This window comes from Sceloporus occidentalis, unplaced genomic scaffold, assembly GCF_023333645.1.
Source record: "Sceloporus occidentalis isolate IW3139 unplaced genomic scaffold, rSceOcc1.0.p SCAF_345, whole genome shotgun sequence".
In the NCBI taxonomy this organism is placed as follows: Eukaryota; Metazoa; Chordata; class Lepidosauria; order Squamata; family Phrynosomatidae; genus Sceloporus; species Sceloporus occidentalis.
In genome coordinates, this window is record NW_028317325.1 from 554,450 (window position 1) to 577,933 (window position 23,484).

Below are 23,484 nucleotides of genomic sequence, written 5' to 3' on the forward strand. Positions count from 1 at the left end.
GAAATGGCCCTGGAACTTTAAGGCCAGCGGGGATAGTACGTGTGTATACATTATATACCCTACTAGAAGACCACCCTACTAGAAGACCACCCTACTAGAAGATAGCATTCATATTTTACTGACCATGTTCTGCGGCCAGTTCCCTCCATCCGGTGTCTTGTAGTCCGTGGCCGGGGGATTTAACTCTTCCTCCTCGATCAGCATGTATAGCTCTTTCATGCTGCTGACCTGATGAACAGAACGGAACGTTACGGAAAATATAGCTTTTAAACAAAAATGCCATAAAATACAACATATTGGATACGTGGTCCCGCGGTGCCACACTACATTACAAAATACGTTACAAAATTCAGGGGGTTAAACTTTGTTAAGCTCCATGTTTTCCCCCTTAGGAGGAATGACCCTTTAACCCATTAAATACCAGCATTATTAGATCACTTGGCTTGCGGCTTCAGGCCGGTCCCGCACATCGTCTTTATAACACACAGTTTAATAAATTCCTGGCAGTGCTGGGCATACAGCGCGCGAGCGAGCGAGAGCGAGCGAGAGAGAGCGAGAGAGAGCGCGAGAGAGCGCGAGAGAGCGCGAGAGAGCGAGAGAGAGCGAGAGAGAGCGAGAGAGAGCGCGAGAGAGCGAGAGAGAGCGCGAGAGAGCGCGAGCGTCACATGCCGAGAATGATCCAGAACAGCTGCTGTCACAAAGAGAATGCCTCGGGGCAGACCTGCTATCCAAACCCATTAACTCCGCACCGCGTGCGAGAAACGCCCCGGCCAAATACATCGGATCAGCTACTCCGCTGACAGCGTCCATGACGGATAGTATGCGCTCAACCACATAACAGACATAAAGAAAGCTATACGGCCACGCAGCATCCAGCAAGTCGCGTTCAAAGTGCGCAAGATTTATTAGCACTTCTAAATGCGTTACAGAATAATTCCCAGCGTTTAATACGATGTCATTAGTCTGCGGCACTCCTGCTTAACATCGTTCACAGGTTATGCGTACAACTAATCTCACGATCCTAACTGCTTCTTATATACAAAGCGATCAGACAATTAATGCACAGAGAGCAACCAGAACCCCACAACACACGCTCCATACATCACACTGCCACCAGAACCCCGCAACACACGCTCCATACATCACACTGCCACCAGAACCCCGCAACACACGCTCCATACATCACACTGCCACCAGAACCCCGCAACACACGCTCCATACATCACACTGCCATCAGAACCCCGCAACACACGCTCCATACATCACACTGCCATCAGAACCCCGCAACACACGCTCCATACATCACGCTGCCATCAGAACCCCGCAACACACGCTCCATACATCACACTGCCATCAGAACCCCGCAACACACGCTCCATACATCACGCTGCCATCAGAACCCCGCAACACACGCTCCATACATCACACTGCCATCAGAACCCCGCAACACACGCTCCATACATCACACTGCCATCAGAACCCCGCAACACACGCTCCATACATCACACTGCCATCAGAACCCCGCAACACACGCTCCATACATCACACTGCCATCAGAACCCCGCAACACACACTCCATACATCACACTGCCATCAGAACCCCGCAACACACGCTCCATACATCACACTGCCATCAGAACCCCGCAACACACGCTCCATACATCACACTGCCATCAGAACCCCACAACACACGCTCCATACATCACACTGCCATCAGAACCCCGCAACACACGCTCCATACATCACACTGCCATCAGAACCCCGCAACACATGCTCCATACATCACACTGCCATCAGAACCCCGCAACACACGCTCCATACATCACACTGCCATCAGAACCCCGCAACACACGCTCCATACATCACACTGCCATCAGAACCCCGCAACACACGCTCCATACATCACACTGCCATCAGAACCCCGCAACACACGCTCCATACATCACACTGCCATCAGAACCCCGCAACACACGCTCCATACATCACACTGCCATCAGAACCCCGCAACACACGCTCCATACATCACACTGCCATCAGAACCCTGCAACACACGCTCCATACATCACACTGCCACCAGAACCCCAAAACACACGCTCCATACATCACACTGCCATCAGAACCCCGCAACACACACTCCATACATCACACTGCCATCAGAACCCCACAACACACGCTCCATACATCACACTGCCATCAGAACCCCGCAACACACGCTCCATACATCACACTGCCACCAGAACCCCGCAACACACGCTCCATACATCACACTGCCACCAGAACCCCAAAACACACACTCTATACATCACACTGCCATCAGAACCCTGCAACACACGCTCCATACATCACACTGCCATCAGAACCCCGCAACACACGCTCCATACATCACACTGCCATCAGAACCCCACAACACACACTCCATACATCACACTGCCATCAGAACCCCGCAACACACGCTCCATACATCACACTGCCACCAGAACCCCGCAACACACGCTCCATACATCACACTGCCACCAGAACCCCGCAACACACGCTCCATACATCACACTGCCATCAGAACCCCGCAACACACACTCCATACATCACACTGCCATCAGAACCCCGCAACACACGCTCCATACATCACACTGCCACCAGAACCCCGCAACACACGCTCCATACATCACACTGCCACCAGAACCCCGCAACACACGCTCCATACATCACACTGCCATCAGAACCCCGCAACACACGCTCCATACATCACGCTGCCATCAGAACCCCGCAACACACGCTCCATACATCACACTGCCATCAGAACCCCGCAACACACGCTCCATACATCACGCTGCCATCAGAACCCCGCAACACACGCTCCATACATCACACTGCCATCAGAACCCCGCAACACACGCTCCATACATCACACTGCCATCAGAACCCCGCAACACACGCTCCATACATCACACTGCCATCAGAACCCCGCAACACACGCTCCATACATCACACTGCCATCAGAACCCCGCAACACACACTCCATACATCACACTGCCATCAGAACCCCGCAACACACGCTCCATACATCACACTGCCATCAGAACCCCGCAACACACGCTCCATACATCACACTGCCATCAGAACCCCACAACACACGCTCCATACATCACACTGCCATCAGAACCCCGCAACACACGCTCCATACATCACACTGCCATCAGAACCCCGCAACACATGCTCCATACATCACACTGCCATCAGAACCCCGCAACACACGCTCCATACATCACACTGCCATCAGAACCCCGCAACACACGCTCCATACATCACACTGCCATCAGAACCCCGCAACACACGCTCCATACATCACACTGCCATCAGAACCCCGCAACACATGCTCCATACATCACACTGCCATCAGAACCCCGCAACACACGCTCCATACATCACACTGCCATCAGAACCCCGCAACACACGCTCCATACATCACACTGCCATCAGAACCCTGCAACACACGCTCCATACATCACACTGCCACCAGAACCCCAAAACACACGCTCCATACATCACACTGCCATCAGAACCCCGCAACACACACTCCATACATCACACTGCCATCAGAACCCCACAACACACGCTCCATACATCACACTGCCATCAGAACCCCGCAACACACGCTCCATACATCACACTGCCACCAGAACCCCGCAACACACGCTCCATACATCACACTGCCACCAGAACCCCAAAACACACACTCTATACATCACACTGCCATCAGAACCCTGCAACACACGCTCCATACATCACACTGCCATCAGAACCCCGCAACACACGCTCCATACATCACACTGCCATCAGAACCCCACAACACACACTCCATACATCACACTGCCATCAGAACCCCGCAACACACGCTCCATACATCACACTGCCACCAGAACCCCGCAACACACGCTCCATACATCACACTGCCACCAGAACCCCAAAACACACGCTCCATACATCACACTGCCATCAGAACCCTGCAACACACGCTCCATACATCACACTGCCATCAGAACCCCGCAACACACGCTCCATACATCACACTGCCATCAGAACCCCACAACACACACTCCATACATCACACTGCCATCAGAACCCCGCAACACACGCTCCATACATCACACTGCCACCAGAACCCCGCAACACACGCTCCATACATCACACTGCCACCAGAACCCCAAAACACACGCTCCATACATCACACTGCCATCAGAACCCTGCAACACACGCTCCATACATCACACTGCCATCAGAACCCCGCAACACACGCTCCATACATCACACTGCCACACACTCCATACATCACACTGCCACCAGAGATGCAACCTGTCAAATCAACAACATTGTTAATCGTAGCTTGTGTAAAATAGTATGGGGTATATTAAGATAATTCAGTTGTAAAAAAAAAGGAATTAGCGTTGTCTGCATGACACGAACCTCCAGAAAGTCCTCTCCCTCATTCTGTAGGACTCTGCCTTGTCTACAACGCTGCAAGAACCACTTGAGCTTCATAAAGAGCACTAGGAGGCTTTGCTTGAACTGTTGGGTCTCCTGTATCAATACATTCTTCTCTTGGCTCCAGAACTTCTGCTCAAGCCTTTTCTGAAGGGCCAGGCTCTGGAGCTGAAAGTCACGTCTCAGGAGCTGCTTCTGGTGATCTTCTTTCAGCTGAAAAGAAAAGGTAACAATAATACCAGCTCTCCATTCCCCCAAAAAGACAAAAACATTGGATGATTCACTCCAACCATGGATGTTACGACCAGATTCCCCCCATTATGTACTTCCTTACACCACAGCAAACCCTCATCTTCTGCCCCTTTCCCTTCCCTAACCCTATAATGATTTCTGGTTTTAATATTTGAAATGTAATGTTCTTTTTTATTGTTTGACTTATCTCTCTCCTAAAACTCAACTCTACTGGCACCTCCGATTTACGGGAAAGCTCTACTGAAACTTCATGTACCAAACCGGTCACTTTGAAGATATGAACCGTGTTTAGTTTCTGTAGGACAGATATCAGACGAGTGCTGACCTGGGCAATCCTGCGCTTTACGGCCTCCTCGTCTTCTTTGCGGAGCCGTCTTTCCTGCGATAGCTGCTCCTGCAGCCCTTGCATCGTCTCGTTGGCATCGGAAAGCACCAGTTGCAAATCCTTGATCTGCACGGAAGAAAAAAAAACCAAAAAAAAAACATCTTGACACCGGTTTTGCAGCTACAATGAAACTATGAGTGACCTTTGCATGTTTACAGGTTGAACACCTATACAGGTTTCAATGAAAAAATAACCGTTTTTACTATATAATAATAAAATAAATCATCCTCTCTCCTTCTGCAACATAGTGAGATGCGTTTAATTAAAGGACGGCCAGAGTTCACCACCAATGATAATTCTGGGTAAGATGATTCAAGAATTATTACCAGGGTACTCAATCAGGTGGGGCCAGATCTTAGAAACAAGCCCTGGCCACATGGACGGAGCGTCGGGGTCACTCCCTGGTTCAATAAAAATAGTCGGTGGACATTAGCCGCAAACTGCTGAAACTCCAAACTAGAATTCTCCCAAAGTCAGCGAATGGGGAGAGCGGAGGGCAGGTAGAGTAGACTGAAATCCAACATAACAGGGTACGATATTTACATGGCTTTAGGATATGCATTGCCATACGATACACGATATATCATATTTATATGTATAATAAACACTGTACACGCTGTAAAAAATATATCATGCCTTAAATTATACAATATGAGATTTAATCTCCCATACGCTATGCAAATCTCTCCACCGCATGACACAGGGGTTTAGAACATTGTACAATACAGGGTGTCCAATCTGCCGCCTACAACGGGTAATAAAAAAATCAAACTCCTCCCAACACGTGATAAAAGCATGATTTTCATGCATAAAACATTAAACCGAATCTCGTAAACAGAGAATATCATTATAGATTGTTGGCTCGGAAGAGAGGGGCCCTCTTGTTGTTCGCTACCGGTATTTCTGGTAACTACTGTTATTTTCAGTCTATTGTCAATTGTGATGTTATTGTTAACGAACCCACTATTACAATGGTACTACAGTATCTGCTGGCGCTCTACACATAAATGTAACATAGAATGTGGAGTTTCAGGAAATATACACAACCCCTCAATCCTGAAAGAAACGCAAAGCCATCCGTGACCTTCACTTTACAAGGGCATGCGGAGTGCATATTGCATCCATTCTGGGACTCCGTTGGATTGTAATGTGTTGCAAGCTTCTGGCAGCCAGTGAGTTAAAAAGTGTTGCCATGCAGATTGGTCCACACAGGCGGTAGAAAGTAGAATGGAAACAGAGTTGCCAGGCAACCATGGAAAATGTTGCTAAGCAGCCAAACACCATTGCCTAAAATGATACCCGATTCTACGTATTGATGTTCAGTCTGGCTTTTATCATTAAGCTCAGATGTTCGGTCTGCTAAGTCGATCTAATACCACCTAGCAAATGGCATATCTGTGTAGCTCTCCATCTCAAGAGGCTTGGGGAGTTTACCCCCACATATTTGCTACCTGGTAAGGTACTAACATAATCCTTTAAACTTGAGTTACTGATGGTCCTTGTCCATCCACTCTTCCAGTGGAAGACCGACCCATATAGTCCCAGTAGAAGTCATCCCGTCGCATTCTAAACTGCATTCTTTGTATATCACAAAACAAAATACGTTGAAACACCTACCTCTGCTGCGTAAGACTCGTTATCTTCAGACTGGTAAGTCTTGTAACCTTTGGTTTGGTCAAAGCCATGGTCACCATCATCCTTCCTCCAATAAGACTCGTCCTTCTCTCGACCGTTCCTACACTCAGGCTGCTGCATGCGTGGGCAAGTTAATGAAGAACAGAACAAGAAAGGCCAGGGAAGGGAGTAAAAGGGAAGAATCAAATAAATAAAAAATAATAAAAAATAAATACATGGATCTCAAACAATTAAAAAAAAAAAAAAAAGACAAAAAAGAAAAATGAAAACAAAACATTACAGAATGAAAAAAAGGAGGAAAAGAAAGAAGAGTTTGGAGACGGAGGAGTAGGACAAGGTGGAGAGGAAAACAAAACACGTAATGAGTAGACACGCGGGCTGGGGGTTTGTTAGGGAAAAAAAGACAGGAAGAAAAAGAGAAGGGAAGAAGATGTGCAAACACCGGTTATGGTGCCCATGCAGTGAACGGGGGTGTGAGGGAGCAGGAGGGTAAAGGGGGCAATTAGCTTTAAGAACCTAGCATCATGCAGGAAAATAGAACTCTGGGTATAAAGAGCGTGCCATTTAATGACCTCATTTGGTCATATTGATGAGGAAAAAGTGTGGGTGAATCAGCAGAAAATCCCATTGGTTTCTTCTGCCATTTAGAACTTTGACCCAGAATTGTCCCTTATACATATGGATGCTCTCCAGTAATAGGAACCCTAAATGTATCTATACATTCTTAAAGTTTGTGAGTGTAGAGCTGGTATTGGGTGCCAGGAAAGGAGTAGCAGCTTATATTAACCTTTTACCCTATCTAAACTTTGAGTAGACAAGCTGGCCCTCCATTGAGGAGCAAATAAATAACGCCTGAGAAGGGGAGATGCACTTAATAGTCGACTGCTGTTGTCACAGAGTAAAACAATAGTCAATTAGATTAAGTCATAGTTTATTATATTTAGCTTAAATGTCATTTTCTGGGAGAGGAGATCGGTTTCTTAGAATGGCAGAGATCTCCTGTCCTGAAATTCTCCTACTGCTCACCATTACAAAGACTGGCGGAACCGATCAACAACAATCAGTAACTTAAAACGGCAAAGATACCTTCGGCATTCATCATCGTATACACATACGGTGGGTTTTTACACACATATTGCATATTTTATATAGTGTGTGTGTGGGAAGGGCAGTTAGAAGGGGAGCAAGGTTAGGAAAAAAGTGAAGGTGTCTTTAAATCTATACTGTCTATCACAATAATAGATGAAAAGTTATTGACTAAGACCTTCATGCTACAAAATGGAAACGGAGAACATTAAAGATCAAAGTGATCAAATCGTTCTGTTCTCCCACTTTCACCTCCGCCTTTCTTTGAAGCAGCCCTCTCCATTATTCATTGTTCTCTCTTCATTCTTTCGATTAGTCTGCCTAATTTCCTCAACTTCCCTCCGAGCAAGTGCCCCTGATTGTCGTCACACATGTTAAAATAATCTATGTTCCTTTGACAAAATGCCCCTGGGGCGGGGACATATGCCCCGCTTCCCCCTGTCTGCGCAACATGTGATTGTGTAGGTCAAACACACTCGTTGAGTACGCTCTTGATATTCGTGTCCATATCTGCATCAATAATATTAGTTCTGAAGAGATCAGCCCATGTGGTGGCCCAAACAGTACTGCTGGCTACAGCCCCAACAGCCCAGAATCTTTCTATATACCGGGTCCTAACAACTGGAACCAGTCTTCATTTGTGTCGATCTGACTCTTAATTCTAGTCGTCGTGTTCCACAAATGTAACCGATAAGGGAGCAGACCTTCCAAAGACCCTCATTCTCAATACCAATAGTCTCCCGGGATCGCAGTACAACGCGCCACACTCTACAAGTGGAACAGATTCGCGAGGCACAGATTGCTTTAACCCCGACGATAAGGCTGTGTTTACAGAACAGACATCTGCCGCCGGATCTGTATTGAGAAGATTAAGCTCCCGAATGCTTCCAAACAGTTCAATATGGCAAGAGAAGGACTCAATATGCCTAGTTAGGATTATACGTAAATACCACCAGACAGACGGGGGTAGAACGACAGGACAGGCTTAGTGAATAATACAATCTGGCCCTGGGATCACAGGATCCTGGCAAATGTCTGGACACTGGATTCAAAGACACGGCTCCCCAATATCACTCTGTATCCAATCAAACCGCAAGTTCATAGAAGATTAAACGGATCATCGTTTTGGCTTTGATTGACAGTTCAGCTAGCGTGGACCATAATTCCCATGAAACACAACCGTCGACTTTGCATTTAAAGCGCCGTTCTGGGGCAATCACTATAGCAACCAGCAGAATGTCCCTGTTGAGTGCTCTGAATTTAGCACATTGCACCACAAAGACGCTATTGTTCACAGACCTGGGTTTAGAGCGGGGAAGGAGGAGCAGCGAGGCTTTAGTTATAAACCTCAGATGTGGAACACGGAATTAACCATTTGAATTCCTAAGAGGCGCTCTGCCCCTCCCAACTAGGGAGAGGAACGAGGATGCAGCACGTCATCATGGTGGCCATATCTACCACGCTATGGTTTCTAATATATATAATATATATGCGTCTGTAAATAAAATGGCAGGAGTGTTGAAGATCATTTTATTCTATAGATGTTACAGTGAAAATATTTCATAAGCTGCGTTGCTATTATTTTTATTACGCTGACAAGCTCAGAAGGTCACCAGGACCTCAGTTTTACTTTCAACGGCTACCATTTTTTCTTATTCGCTGCTGAATAACCGTTTGGTAACAAGAGGCTGAATCTGGGCGAGGTTTAATTCTAAACATTCAACTCAAACTCCCAGTCATTTAACACGCGGTGCCCTCACAAGTAACACCGTATCCAAATGCCATTAACCATTTCATTTCCAATGGGCAGTCGGGCAACACATTCCTTAAATCTATGTTCTAGGCACCACCACTAATCCCGAGGTCTGAACGTGCGCCGCTCCTCCTGTCCCTTCATAGCTTGGTTGGGAAAACTCCTACAATAACCACTCACGTTCCTGCACTACAGCCGCCATAAACGGTTGCGTCTATGTTCCGTATAAAGCATCCTCTAACTTAATCAGTGACGGCAGAGAGGTATACGGTGTCACCCATCATGACTCAACTCAAAGCACGTAGTACGGGTCTCCAAACGCTTCCGCAAAAAGAAAACAATGCAGTCATCCTCCTAACGGTCAGCGGTCTCAACCCCGATTGGGAGAAAGCTAAAGCGTTCACGTGAGCAGCAAACACAATTAGAAAGTTTGAGCGAAGGAGCAGGGTAGGTGACTGGGGTTTTGCTCAGCCGTGCGCTCTCAGGTAAAGCCGCTATTATCCAGAGCCGCTTAAAGCTCTACCGAGCCGACGTCAACGGGGACTTATTCTGCAGCCGCGTTCGCAGGAGACGTTTCACACCGGTGGAACAAAGCGAACGTTTAATGAATACCCAAGGCGCTGATTTTCCATCATCACTTAGGTCAACTTTTTTCCCCTTAAAGAAACATGTCAAATACACATAAATAAAACAAATGGGATTAAATAAGCCGTGTGAGGCAGATGAACCTAGAACACAAATCTTTCGATTATCCGTCTGATCTTTCCAACCATGAAGAACAAAGAGGCCGTAGCTCCTCTGTGCCAGGCAGGCGGTGTGATTAGTTCTGACTGCCGTGAACAGCCTGGGGGCAGAACGGGCCGGGTGAATGGGCTGAGACGCTATTACCCCAGAACATGGATTTTACTGCTGAGCCGAGTTAACTATACATTATACAGGGTCAGCCAAGCGCTTTCTGCAGCAGAAGCTCATTTGGGTTGGGCCTTCATCATGTATATTGGACACAGATACTGCTTGTTCCGGAAGGCTCCTGGATATTTAAATGGATCAGGGTCTCTCGGTAAAGATATTCCGGTTGAATGCATCACATGTTGTATCACGGACCCCCAGGTGAAGATTTAGCCGTTTCCCATCCTTTCCGATTATGTGTGTGTTATACTGTTTGATCTGATCCACTTTGACAGTTGTAACTTATTGGCAGCCAGACCACACGCTTACTGTTTCCTCCCCTTAATAATAGCGCGGCAGATGGGCAGCCTCTCCCTGTATAGAGTGCATTAACACATTAACCTTGTTTTATCGGCATGTTTCTTGCCGGGTATATGCGTACATCAGAATACTAAGTGATGCCGATGTCAACTCCAAAAGAAACGTCTGACACATAATCGAATTGATATACAAAAGTCCGTGCGCCTGCTGTCTACTTGAATATTAAACGACAAAGTGACACAATGGACCATATTTAAAAAGCAGATTTGGGGCAGTCACCACGGAAACAAACACTCAGCCTGTAATGCATCACTCTTTACAACTATAGTTCCCTGATGATGTCTACTCCAGACAAGGCGGCCATCAAGGGGTTTCAGCTGGGGGGCCCATCTCTGGCAGGGCCCTGGAGCCCCCACATCCCTACCTTGGCTCCCCACTGACCCACATGTTGAGTTATTAATATTATGGACCATGAGGGCTCTAAGTTGACACAGGACCTGACATTTTGGATGGTGGACTTGACCTCAGATGCCACCACTGACCCAATAACAGGTCCAACGCAGCCGTACAGCACCATGATTGTTTCAACACAACTCATTTCCAGAAGGCTATTGGCACACATTCCACACGTACCAAAACATCAGATAATTCACTTCAGGGACTAACCCTTTATAGTCTGCTCAGTAATCAATGACTGGGGCTAAAAACAAATGTCCTCTTGAGGGCAACAACCTGACTAGGGCATATTTCTCTTCCACCGTTGGTTTAAAATTGAGCATAAAGTCGATATTATCAAATCCCATGATACAGAATGCGTTGTTCTAAAGATGTTCTAAAGATAAAGAGCAAAAATAAGCACTCTCTGAGCACAGAGTCCTATCTTTTCTGTGATTACCATGCAGCAGGTTACTTATTAGTATTTAGCTGAAAGGGGGGGTAAAAGTAGGTTAAGGTTGTTTTTTTTAAAGGGTAAGACAATGCAAATAAAGAAATTATTGTTGTGGGAGAGATAGGGATTCTGTGTGGCAATGTCCATGACACTCACCTGCAAGCTTGAGCCACGATCTCTTTTAGATGAATCGTTTGCATCCAAAGAAGTGGAGTCTGAAGCCACCGATAAAGTATCCGTCTGTTCTTTAGAACAGTCTCCTAGGGTATCTACTTTCTTCGAAAAGCAATTCAGCTCTTGTTGTAATCCCACAAGACTAGTAAAAATGGCGCCGCACAGCTTGGAGTCATTCGTTACCTCACTGTTATCTATGGCCTCTCTCAAAAGAAGGTCTCCACAGTCTTTTTCTGTACAGAGTTTGATACGCGAGGGGAACCCATTTGAATCAGATGTTAAGACCTCAATGGCCTTGCTTATCAACTCAGCTTGTGTCCCAAGGCCATGAAGCGACTCAAGTTCTTTAATCGTTAGTGACCTGGACGGAGAGCTGTGACCAGAATCCGGAGATTTGAAGTTACCTGACCGCTCCTTGGATTCAGAGCAGTCTGTTTCTACACCTATGGGCCCTTCCCGCCAAAGAGGTGTAGGGACACACTGCGCTGAATCGCCAGCTTCCGCGTCCGTTTCCATTAAAGGTTTTTTGGTCTGACAAGAGGCCAGATCGTAGCGCTGAAGGTTTGAAAGGAGTACCCGGTTCTCATACTGGAGTTTCTTCACCTTGCCGCTAAGATCACTGATCTGCATCTTGGCAGTGGTAAGTTCTTCCTGAGAAGGCTCGCTGATGACAGAGCAGCTATCCTCAGACAGGGTTATGTCTAGGTCATGGTCTGACTTATACTTATTCAGCTCATTCATTAGGAGCTTGTTTTGGTCCTCCATCTCCATCAATGATCTCCTGAGAAGTTCTGCTTCTTCTTCTACGAACTGCAAATGCCTCCTAAGTTCAACAAAATTATCTCCAGACTCCCCAGGTAAAAATGCCAATCTGCCATCTGGACCTAGAAGCTCACGGTCACCATGTACTTTCATCTCATCCATCTCCGCTCTTAAACCTCTGTTCTCAATTTCTAGCTCCACAATCCTCCGGCTTAAGATGTTGGCTTCCTCTTCCACCAGCTTAAGGTGGACTTTCAGCTCTGCCTCCCTGGAGTGTGGGGAATTGGCCAACTCTTCAATGGACAAAGAGCTGTCAAGTTCTCCGAACATGGACCTATATTTAATCAACTCCTCTTTCATACTGTCATTGTCTTTCGCCAATTTTGTAAGCTTTTTACACATTAAAGCCGACTCTTCTTTAGCAAAGTACAACTGGCATTTAATATCAGCACTGTCCTCCTGCAACCACAGAAAACATTTCGTTAGATGCCTCTTCATTCAATTGGCAGTAAATATTAAATGTGATGTTACGAAATAACGCCCGGCCAGTGCTTCTCACACATATTACCAACGAAACCTTGGTGTGTGTATATATAAAAAGGCTTCGTGATCAAGAGGGGAACCAAGCAATCGCGTTCTGATCACAGAGTATGCAGGGGAGCAGAGAAGACCCACTAAAAATTTGGAAACCAACCTAAATTTTAAATAGAAAAAAATATATCTTTTTTACTAAACGAAAGTAGTTTTGTACCGTGAACTATTATTTCATTTTTATGGACTTTTATCATAATAGTTTCTAAATATAGTTTTTTGGGTTTTTTTTACATTAAAACAAGTTTGCAATTAAGTATCTACTACAAAGCAAGTGGTGAACGGCTATTTCTCCGATTAACATAAAATTAAGAAAATAAAATGACTTCAAAAAACAAACAAAAAAAACATCCAATGCTGGCGATTATAAACCTGGTAAATACGACCGAGAAGAGAAAACAGAGCTACTTTGTAAGCACTAAAACTTATAACAAATGCCGTCTCTCCGAAACGATGTGGTAGTCACTTGCACTAACGATCTAACCGTGGCGTGTGCCTCGGGATTGAAACGTATCCGTGTTACACGGCTTTACATACTATACGTCCAGTAACATTATAGCAGACAGCATTTGTCCTTCTTTCCCCCGGATCCATGTAAATTCATTCTCCCCCAGATGCCTTTGCACTGTAATCAACGAACATTCTAAAACCCCCTTTTCATGTTTCTTAACGAAGGCAGAGGCATTAATCAAAGCACCATTGAAATGCAGATTGTGAAGCAGAAGATTGAATGCTAATGATTCTAGATAAATGAACATATTCAGGAATTTAGAAACATTATTTCTCTCGATTCAACAAAAGAAACACAGTAAGCAAAATCTAATGGCGTCTTACAAAAACGGATTTACGTGCACCCAAATCTAAAGAAAGTGAAAAGAAAACACATTCAGAGCGGTTGGGTGCTTTAAATCTAATTGGGATGTAAAGGAATGGTTAGACTCCAATGGAAAAGAGGAGTAAGTATGGCTTGTAAGCTTTATTAGTCTTTGTATACATGTGCTTGTTACTACCTTTATACCTCCTGCCTGCAACAAAAAAAAAAAGCATAAAAAAAAAATAAAAAAATAAAAAGTATGGCTTTGGTCCATCAAAGCATCCATTGAACCAGTAGATTCTGGAATAATTTGGTAAAAAGTTCTTATTGGTCGATTTCATGTATTTAAGCCAAAGCCTTTGGAGGATATGACTTGCTCAGAATTAAGCGGCATTTATTTTCTGGGATAAAGTGTATTCTGAGACTACTTTTCAGCGCGGTTAGTTTTGTGACGTGGCGCAGCGTGTAACACGACCCATTCCAAGAATTAAGACAACCCAGAGCTTTGTCCCGCTGGGTGTTAAGGGGGAATTATTACACACGACACGGTATTTGTGCACAATGTATCCCTAGAGCCAAAATGAAGCATGGTGCTACGGACAAACATCGACCAGTATAGACGGTATATGCTTTATGGTGCCGTAGTCAGCATTTGATAAGTTCCAAACATCAAACAACCCATGGGCCAGCCAATGTTACCGATGGCACCTAATTCTTTTTTAGTACTTGATACATAACTTTATGAATGGAGTTCTCATTAAGTGTTCATTCGAAAACCCTTGTAACAACCGGTTGTATGACGCGTGGCTGCTTGTTACACCATTTATTACACAATGTTATACATGGGCATACAGTATTTAATGCTTGCCCTATAAAGCACAGTGTATACATTAGCCCACCATATCCCGGGGCTCAAACCGTATTTAGATGCACCGCACCTTTGCATGATGTATTATAAGATGTAGCATTTTGAATTATTTAACTTTTTAATATGTTTTCAAGTGTCAGCATTCCCAGTACTGACCAAAGACTGATAATTTGTTTCAGGAAAAAGCATTCTGGGATTGCATTTGTTGATTAAAACTTGTATTGATTACAATACATATAATACAGATACCGATTATCTTAACATCTGGTGGTGGCAGATTTAAACATCGTCATACCTGTAGAGGGGGCTTCCTATCCATCTTTCCCGAGGAGCGGCCTCGCTTCTTCAAAGAGTTCTGCAAAGAAAGAGAAGAACGGGTTAGCCGAACGTCCTAGAGACGGCAGCTCGTATGGCAAACAGAGCAAGAAGTTAAGGACCTTGATATCACGCCTCATCGGAGATGTTCCTTTTCTATATTAATCTGTACTTTGGTATTTTTGGGCTGCATTACATTTCTTTATAAAGCGCCTGCAGGCTCAGTAGCGCTGTTACAATCAGTGGGATAATTTCAAGTAACACCAAGCAATAGGACAATATTCAGACTGCTCGGCGTAAAGACGATATATGGTTAAACGATACACCGCCCATAATACAAAGTATTAAAACAATTATGTAATCACAATTTTTGTCATTAGTCTGTTACAAATGTAACGATGGTGTGAAACATTGTTTAGTAGCTCAACACATACAACAGTTAAAATACCATGATAAAATTCTTATGGTATTCCTATTTGGGAGAGTTGCGCCGTACGTAGGTTGTCCCTGTTCGTCGTGCAGAATGTCTTTATTTATTTATAACAAAATCCTTTTTGGATCAGTGCTAGACTCTGGGAGGCTACCAACTTCTCCAACGGGCAACTCGTATCATAACGTGAGCCTCTGGCCGGCTTTCCCACCTCAGCCCAAAAAACACCAAGCTAGCATGGAAAGAGGGAAAAGGGTGTTGGTCTATTAACAGGGATGATACTGCAATACAGTGCCCATTGTTCTCGGTCGCGCAGGCAGATCACAGTTTAGCAGGAGTGTGGAAAATTGCTGCAGCCCAATTACGTTCCTGCTGGAGGCAACTATAGAGAAAGGAACATTTTATAGCCAAGTCAAGAGAAAAATATAAATGCTATACCGTGCCTGGTCTCATTAGCAACACGCTAAATAATATGTTTAATACGAGATTATTTATCACCTGGGAGTCCGGAACAAAAGGTACAAATAGAACAAAAAAGCGCTGCGGTCCTGAGGGTGATACAAGGAGCCTTGAGGACTTGCATAAGAAAAAACGGTAAAGCAGAAAGGAGACGTTTCTTAACTAGAACCATAGGCTTTAAATACTGTTTAAACAGGATAACCCAGCATGGGTTCGATATGAACTCCTGGCTCATCTGAATCGAGGCGCAAACAGCTAAAACACCTTCTCCCCTTACGTCTATCACTTTTTAAGGACGGGAACAAGGGTCCGCCATATTGGGTGGACGAGTCCCGCTTGGCAGCAGCTCAGTGATCCTGGTCTGTACCGAGTGTCAGAGTTTAATAAAATGAAAACTCCGGACTATAGGTTGAAAAGGAATAGCCAGGGTGCAAATATAAATACAACCCCTGGATGTATAGCGCAACAGATGTTATAGCATAAGAGGCCATAAATCTTAGAACATATTATATAGTTGAGTCGCCAGGTAAAGCCTAGCCTTGCTTCACTGGGTCAGTTTCTTCTTTCTCCGCGACACCCGCTGCCCTCCCACTAAAGGTTGTGACCCTAGGTGTTCTAGGTGGGACCTTCGGTATATTATATATATATATATATATATATATATATATATATATATATAAAAACACATTTTTATCATAGAACCTTCTAACACACAACTGATATATTTCATTATTAGCTCTGTTTGACAGGTCTACTTTAAGTAATAACCTTCATCAGGAAGGACCGAGTGTAATCCCTAACCCCACCCTGTAAATTAACTGTGGATCGAAGGATAATACTGTATTTTCCTATAGAAAAAAGAGCAATTAAGTTCTTACTCGCTGATTTTTGAAGCTATTACACGGTGTAAACTGAGGCACGCTGAGGCTTGTGGTCTATTCTCCTGCGCATGGACTCTCGCACCGACGTATGGATATTGGTTGATCATCACCAGGGACTCTCCTCTCGCTGTAAGGGAGGCTTTGAGTTGGCTCAGCCTACAGCAATTCCTCAAAAGGCCAACTCTCTGTACTCTAACACGTCTTATATTTCACAAATCCTCCCCAAAAAAGCCTGGATTTCTGCCGCATTACAAGCACTGAGCATTTCTGAATGTTCTCTTTGTTTACTTCAAAATTGTGGACAAACATGAATTTTTGGCCCCCGATAAGAACCTTTTAAGATCTATTCCAGCTGGGTATGATGTAATCGCTTGAATTTTTTCTAGCCTCAAACCAACTAATCCACCCAAAAGAAAGATTTAACAAAAAAAAGAATTAACTGAAAAATCAGTATGGTATGGGTCACCTAATATTGTGATGTCACGGTCTGGTCTAATGACTAGGAACAAAAATGGATATTGCTGGAGAACACCCACCTTGGTTCCTAGACATGATGTGAATCCAGACTAATCAGATAAGCCTAGGAAGAACAATGCTTGCCCAGTAATCGAGCCCCACTTTGTGTATTTGTAGCCCGTTACCTCTTTCATCTTTTCCATCTCGTTTTGCAGAACTTGTTTTGCCAAATCTGTCTCGATCAGCCGTTGGCGCAAGTCTTCATTTTCTTCTTCCAGCTTCCCCCTTTTCTTCTCAACTGCTTCCAACTCATTGTGGAGACGTATGGAGACATCTTTGGCCACCTGAAAAAAAAAAAAAGGGATCAGAATTTCTTCAAATATCTGTAACATAGATTAGCACTAAGGAAAAGTAGCTTTTATTTCATATTGTTCCAATAAACCTTTATTTGTAGACCTGGACGCAGCCATTGTCAGTTGTCTAATGTTTTGGGTTACTCTCCCTACACAAACATGACAATTGCCCAATTCTGTATGGTAATACTAATTAATTCTATATATATATGAAAGGACTTCATTGGATTAACAGTCAGGTGGTCCCTCTGGAGGATTAAGACGGAGTCATTCTACCAGTAGCCAGTATGATACAGAGCGTGTATCTGGTAGAATCACAGGGCTAGGGCACACACATTATATATAACAAATAATGTCTAAAAATGCTATGTGGACATTACAACTTTTTTAAAAAGCATAATATGGTAATAGTAATAAATAAAGGCTTTTGTGGGAGCTTCACTTTAATGATGCAGGCCAATGGCCCCAACTTTATCCAATGTGCTTTCTTGCTATGCTTGTATTTCTCTCCCTTGTCTGATCAGTCATACTTTAAAATATAACAGAGCTATTGGGTTCACTCAAAGTTAATTTAAGACATCATTGTATGCATGCCACAGAGAGCGATGACAAACCACGGCAGTTACTGCAGCTTACACGCATTTCAGCTGTCAGTCCTCTTAAAACGTGTTATGGTTACAATGTGGTTACAAACTCTATTTAAAGAGCAGGGTGGACTTTCTGGGGAGCCACAGAGCTAAGGAGCCACACATGGCCACCAGCTGTCCCGTACACTAACAATTACTGGCTGAAACGTCAAGAGATTTGCTCCTATTTTGCCGATTTAAAAAGATCTTGAAATTATCCATTTCATTTGGTTATTAGCACATGGAAGGTAGGAAGTCGTTCCTACGGCCCAATTTGTCAGTCACATAGAATATATCAGATCTCTGCGTGGCACCGGTCGGCAATACCGGGAGACAAATATTTAATAAGAACGTAGAGAGCCACTGCAGCCTCCAGTAATAGCAAAACCCAAGATCCGCAATGCATTGAATCTCCTGACTGGGGCCTGGTTTGTGTTAGGAATGTCATCGCGCAGGAGCAAGCACGTTGGGGCTTTCCAGGCCGACCGAGCTCGGATGATGCAATGCACTGAAATTACAGGATTTACAGCTGCTACAGTAATCCGTGGGACAGCTCTCAGCACCCACAGCTCCATAATAGACAAAGGCCCATCCATGTCTGTCCTGATGTCTTTAGAACAACTGGATTTGGCATAATGGAACTATTTCACAGAAAGAATTATGGGGATAATAGCCAAGTTTACCATAAAGGGATTAGAGAACGAAGTATAAGACACTCAGACTCAGAATATCGAAAGGTAACCGACAGTTTAAAGGGAACAATAGTTATTGTTTCAGAACCCAGTGAAGCAAATAGCCCTTTCTTCGCCGATCCCAGTTTCTCCGCCAAACAAGTGGTGTCTCGCTTAGAAGCGGCGCTCATTGATGTCCCACGGGATGAGGAGCGAGTGCGCTCATCTACAATCTAATGAAATAAAAATGTGGGGGAGGCAGTGTGGGAGAGCATCACCTGCATTGAAAATAGCTGAGGGGGCACAAAGTGTTAAATGCATCCTAGAATCCCCCCCCCCATGCATTTGCAAAAGGGACACCACAGAAACGTAATGGGGCTGCTCAGCTATCATATGCATGAAAGGGTTAATGAAATGTATTAGTCTCCGGGAAAGAAAATCTTTATGTTACAATAATCGCAGACTTGTTATTAGTCAAATTGTTACAAATGTTTCTCGTCACAATAGACTCTGTACTCTCTAAATGTGAGTCAGCCGGCGATGGATAAGCGGTTACACCACGCCTGCATTATGGATGATATATAACATTGCGTCTTAAATGCTGTCAGAAAGTATCTAGAGATTCTCAAATGTTTTGGATACTTCTACGCCACTGAAAACGGAGCCCCCGGACGATCCTTTTTCCATCATACGTACTGTCAAAGTCTATGGGCTACCCACTAATACCTCCAGTGTAAATAATCCATAAATCACATATTTATAATATATTTATTATATATACACAATATCACATAGATCTATTATTGCTGATATGTAATTGTTTCCCAAAGATATATCTCCCTGTATGGCAGCTTGGAGGGAATAAAAGCAAAAAAAAAAAATAAAAAAAAAAATTATATATATATATATATATATATATATACACATACACACACAGTCGATTGAGAGACGCTTTTAATTTAATTTGGTTTTTCAGTATTATGATACATAATTTATGTCTTGAAAATGATGTAAGAAGTAAATGACCAATATTTATCAGATGGACATAGATAAAGCTACGACCAAGCAAATCAGGGATCATAAACAGGGATAATCTAAATGCAAGCAATCGGTGGCCATGAAAGAGTTACTTAGAATCTCATCCGAAAAGCCTGCTTCCTAGCATTTTCCAGCTCGCCGCTCCCTCCCTTCTGCTTTTTACGCGACCAAAATATCAGCAGCCGCCGGTCTCTTACAGACTGAGCGGCTTTGTTTGGAAGAGGAAGAAACTGGCAGCGCGCAAGCGGTGTAATAATGGAAAATAAGGCCAGTCGAAATAGGAAGGCAAAAGTCAGCAACGTAAACATAGGCCGGGGCCTGCTCTGGAGTTGCTAGGCAACTGGGGAAGAGCCCCGATTTCCTGCAAAGCTCTGGAGACCGATAGCGTTCAGAAGCAATTCGCCAGCAACCATGAAGATATCCTACAGTACATGAACGCCATATATATCTGACACAATCCAGGAGGGATTATAAAACCGTTACCATAGCAACCAATGGAGTGCTCCTGATGACTGCTCCAAATTTAAAGTTTTGCCCAACAACAATTCCAGTCTGAGAAAATATATGGTCCATGGAGGAAGTTAAAGCCCATATACCTAGGAAGATGGAGCCAAATGATTTTTAATATGGCCGCTGTGGGGGCTTACTTGGTGGGTAGAGTCAGAGGCTGGTGGGTAATTTTATTTTAATGAAGAGGGTAATAAAAAAACTTTACTGCCCTGCCCACAGACTAATAGACTTCCCAAGAGGCCCAGCTGCCACAGCCAGAACCTCCGGGGCAAATCTCCACACAAACCCCAGACATTATCCTCAGATTCAAGTAATATGTACAAAAATCATGCAGAGGGTTCTTCGTACTCCTTTTACAGAAGCGGCTCTGACCGACGTCCTCTGCCAGTACTTCCCGAGCCCGTTCCAGTTTTAAAGACATAAAGAGGGACACCGGAAATGCAAATTCCCAACAGCTGTAGCCCAACTGTCCTTCCAAAAGCCCTCAGAAAGCTACCAAAGTAAACAATTCTCCATCAGCCATTTGGGATTTGGGATGCGGAGTTTAAACCAGGATGACGTGAGGATTCGGGATTCTGAATCTTATTAAGGAAGCCGAGCAGATGAACCACACAAAAATCTAGGCACCTGGATACCATATTTGTGCCGGAACCTCGCTACCAGATATCACACGTAACGAAAAGCAATTAAATGGAGATTCAGAGTGGACAGGGAAACGTACGTCTACTCATCCACCAGTCTCTCAGCTTATTTACTCCCTACTTATATACAGTAAACGTGTGATATATTCAACTTTCAGCAAAACAACAAAAATACTTACAAGGTCAAACCCTTACTGAGATGTGCTTCTCAAAATGCAAAGGGGGGAATCTGATTATTTTTAATAAAGAAAAAACCTCCTTCTAAAAAAAATCCTTTATCAGGTTTCTCCTTCAAGAAGAGCTTGGTTGCCCTCTATATTGAGCGGTTAATCATTAAGACTCGTTGAAAGTCGGCACACCGCTTGATGTATGTATTCTACAAGAACATCTCGGGTTTCTCACCGCTCACTTTAGTACAACGAATAGCCTGTTATCCCTATAATGAAGAACCGAGCAGACGTGGCTCCAGGGAATTCAGCAACAAGATACGGTGTACGGCCAAGGCCCTAAAGACAGCTCCGAGCCAAATCTATCACGGATGACAAACACATCCTGCAATGTCACCAGCCACAAACAGGCTACAGCTGGCACAGATAGCGAGGGCCGTGCTGACGGGCTGTAATCGGGGTGCGCCCTTCCCTTGTGAGGTTTACGCATGGCGCGTGCCAATGCCCAACGACAGAGGCTGCTACGGAGAAGATAAATAACAAGACCTCTGGAACATTGTACCTAAAGACCTGGCAAACTATTTTGCATTAAATGTCCCCTAACGACAGATGGTACATGGGGAGAAGGCCATGAATGCCAAATGTGAGGCCCAAATGAGATGGGGCTCTGGCCAGCTGCCCCTTGAAAAAAAAACCTGATATAAGAACACTAATCAAATCATTACAACATCTTAGTGTATATGATTTGCTAGAGGAAATCCAAACACCGAGTCAAATTATAACGGAGACCGGGAGCTGCCACTTTGTCAAATTCAACATGTAAAATAACACACTCTTCATCCCATGTACAATATCGCCTGACCTGGTAATGTCTCACTCCCGACAAGCAGCGTCTCCTGTCTTGCATCTTCAGTACCATTTCCCAGCCCTAGGCAAATGCGTAGGAATAGATACAATACGCAGGTTATTGTTGGAGTTACCTTCACATCTTGCTCCAGGGCACCGATCAGCTCTCCATCCCCTTGTCCGGTCTGAGCCACCCTCAGCCCCCTGCGCTCAGACTTCTTCAGTCGGTACTGTAATATGCGGCATGTTTTGTGGACTTGCTCCAGCTGCTGCCTGAGCTCCTGAAGCTGATACACATCCTCCTCCATGTAAACGTCTCTCATCTCCAGCATCTCCGACCTCAGCTCCTCAATTTCATCCTGAAAGATGGAAGGGAAAGGAGACAATGCGTCTTAATCACGCAGACCACAAATAATAAAACACGTATCACACACGTGGAATAAGACAAACAGTGTAGGCATTCCGTGATGTTAATGTGGTCATCCAAAACGCGACCAACAAGGTCCACTACAAGTAAAGTACGTTGTCTATTTATTGCGTTAACAAAACTGTTATTAAACATATAGATGATAATATAAACTCACATTAGTATTGCTTCAACGAGGTGAATGGAACCATTGTTTTAGGCAGTGATTTATTTTTAGCCATTATCGTTATATAAAAATTACCCAAATTATTGGTTTAAATAAAAAAATATTACCCGGTCAATAGACTCTCTCATGGAGATGCCGGAATGCTTAGATTTGGTTTATTATTTTGGTTGATAAGTGTTAGTTTTATTCTTAGGCACTGAATTCTAACATCATAATGTGAACTAAAGGGAAGTTGGGATTGTAATCATCACCAACCATGCAAACATTCGAGTTCCAGCACAGCTGAAGCCTTGGTTTTTTTTTTTTTGGTTTTTTTTTTTAGTTTTTTTTTTTTTTTTTACAGCATTATCGGTCTATACGACTTTATGTATTACTTTTGTACTTGTTGTAAATAGGTTTACAAAAATCCAATTAAGGTTGTTCTCATCTGGAGGAGTGAATTTATAACCAATGCGCGGCTGCTGGATGGAGGTTTAAATTCATGTTGTAACTGGTCGGTGCCGATTAAATTAATGTCTCCTTCATCCTCCCAGCTTTGCTGAGCATGCAGAATTGGCTGCATCTGGCTGCATTAACCCATTGATAGCCCATTGATAGCCTG

General features: G+C 44.2%; 1 protein-coding gene across 1 annotated transcript in view; it reads right to left on the reverse strand.

The window, feature by feature from the left end:
• The window catches only part of LOC149274176 (microtubule cross-linking factor 2-like), a 30,033-nt gene extending 7,387 nt beyond the window's left edge, over nucleotides 1–22,646 (reverse strand). The window contains exons 1-8 of the mRNA XM_089505767.1: nucleotides 22,425–22,646; nucleotides 17,624–17,782; nucleotides 15,193–15,252; nucleotides 11,845–13,083; nucleotides 6,734–6,865; nucleotides 5,057–5,182; nucleotides 4,462–4,692; nucleotides 124–228 (exon numbers count right to left, since the gene is read on the reverse strand). Coding sequence (XP_089361893.1) covers nucleotides 124–228; nucleotides 4,462–4,692; nucleotides 5,057–5,182; nucleotides 6,734–6,865; nucleotides 11,845–13,083; nucleotides 15,193–15,252; nucleotides 17,624–17,782; nucleotides 22,425–22,622 — 2,250 coding nt within the window. The 5' untranslated portion in view covers nucleotides 22,623–22,646. The remainder of the gene's footprint in view (nucleotides 1–123; nucleotides 229–4,461; nucleotides 4,693–5,056; nucleotides 5,183–6,733; nucleotides 6,866–11,844; nucleotides 13,084–15,192; nucleotides 15,253–17,623; nucleotides 17,783–22,424) is intronic.
• Between the last annotated feature and the right edge of the window lie 838 nt (nucleotides 22,647–23,484).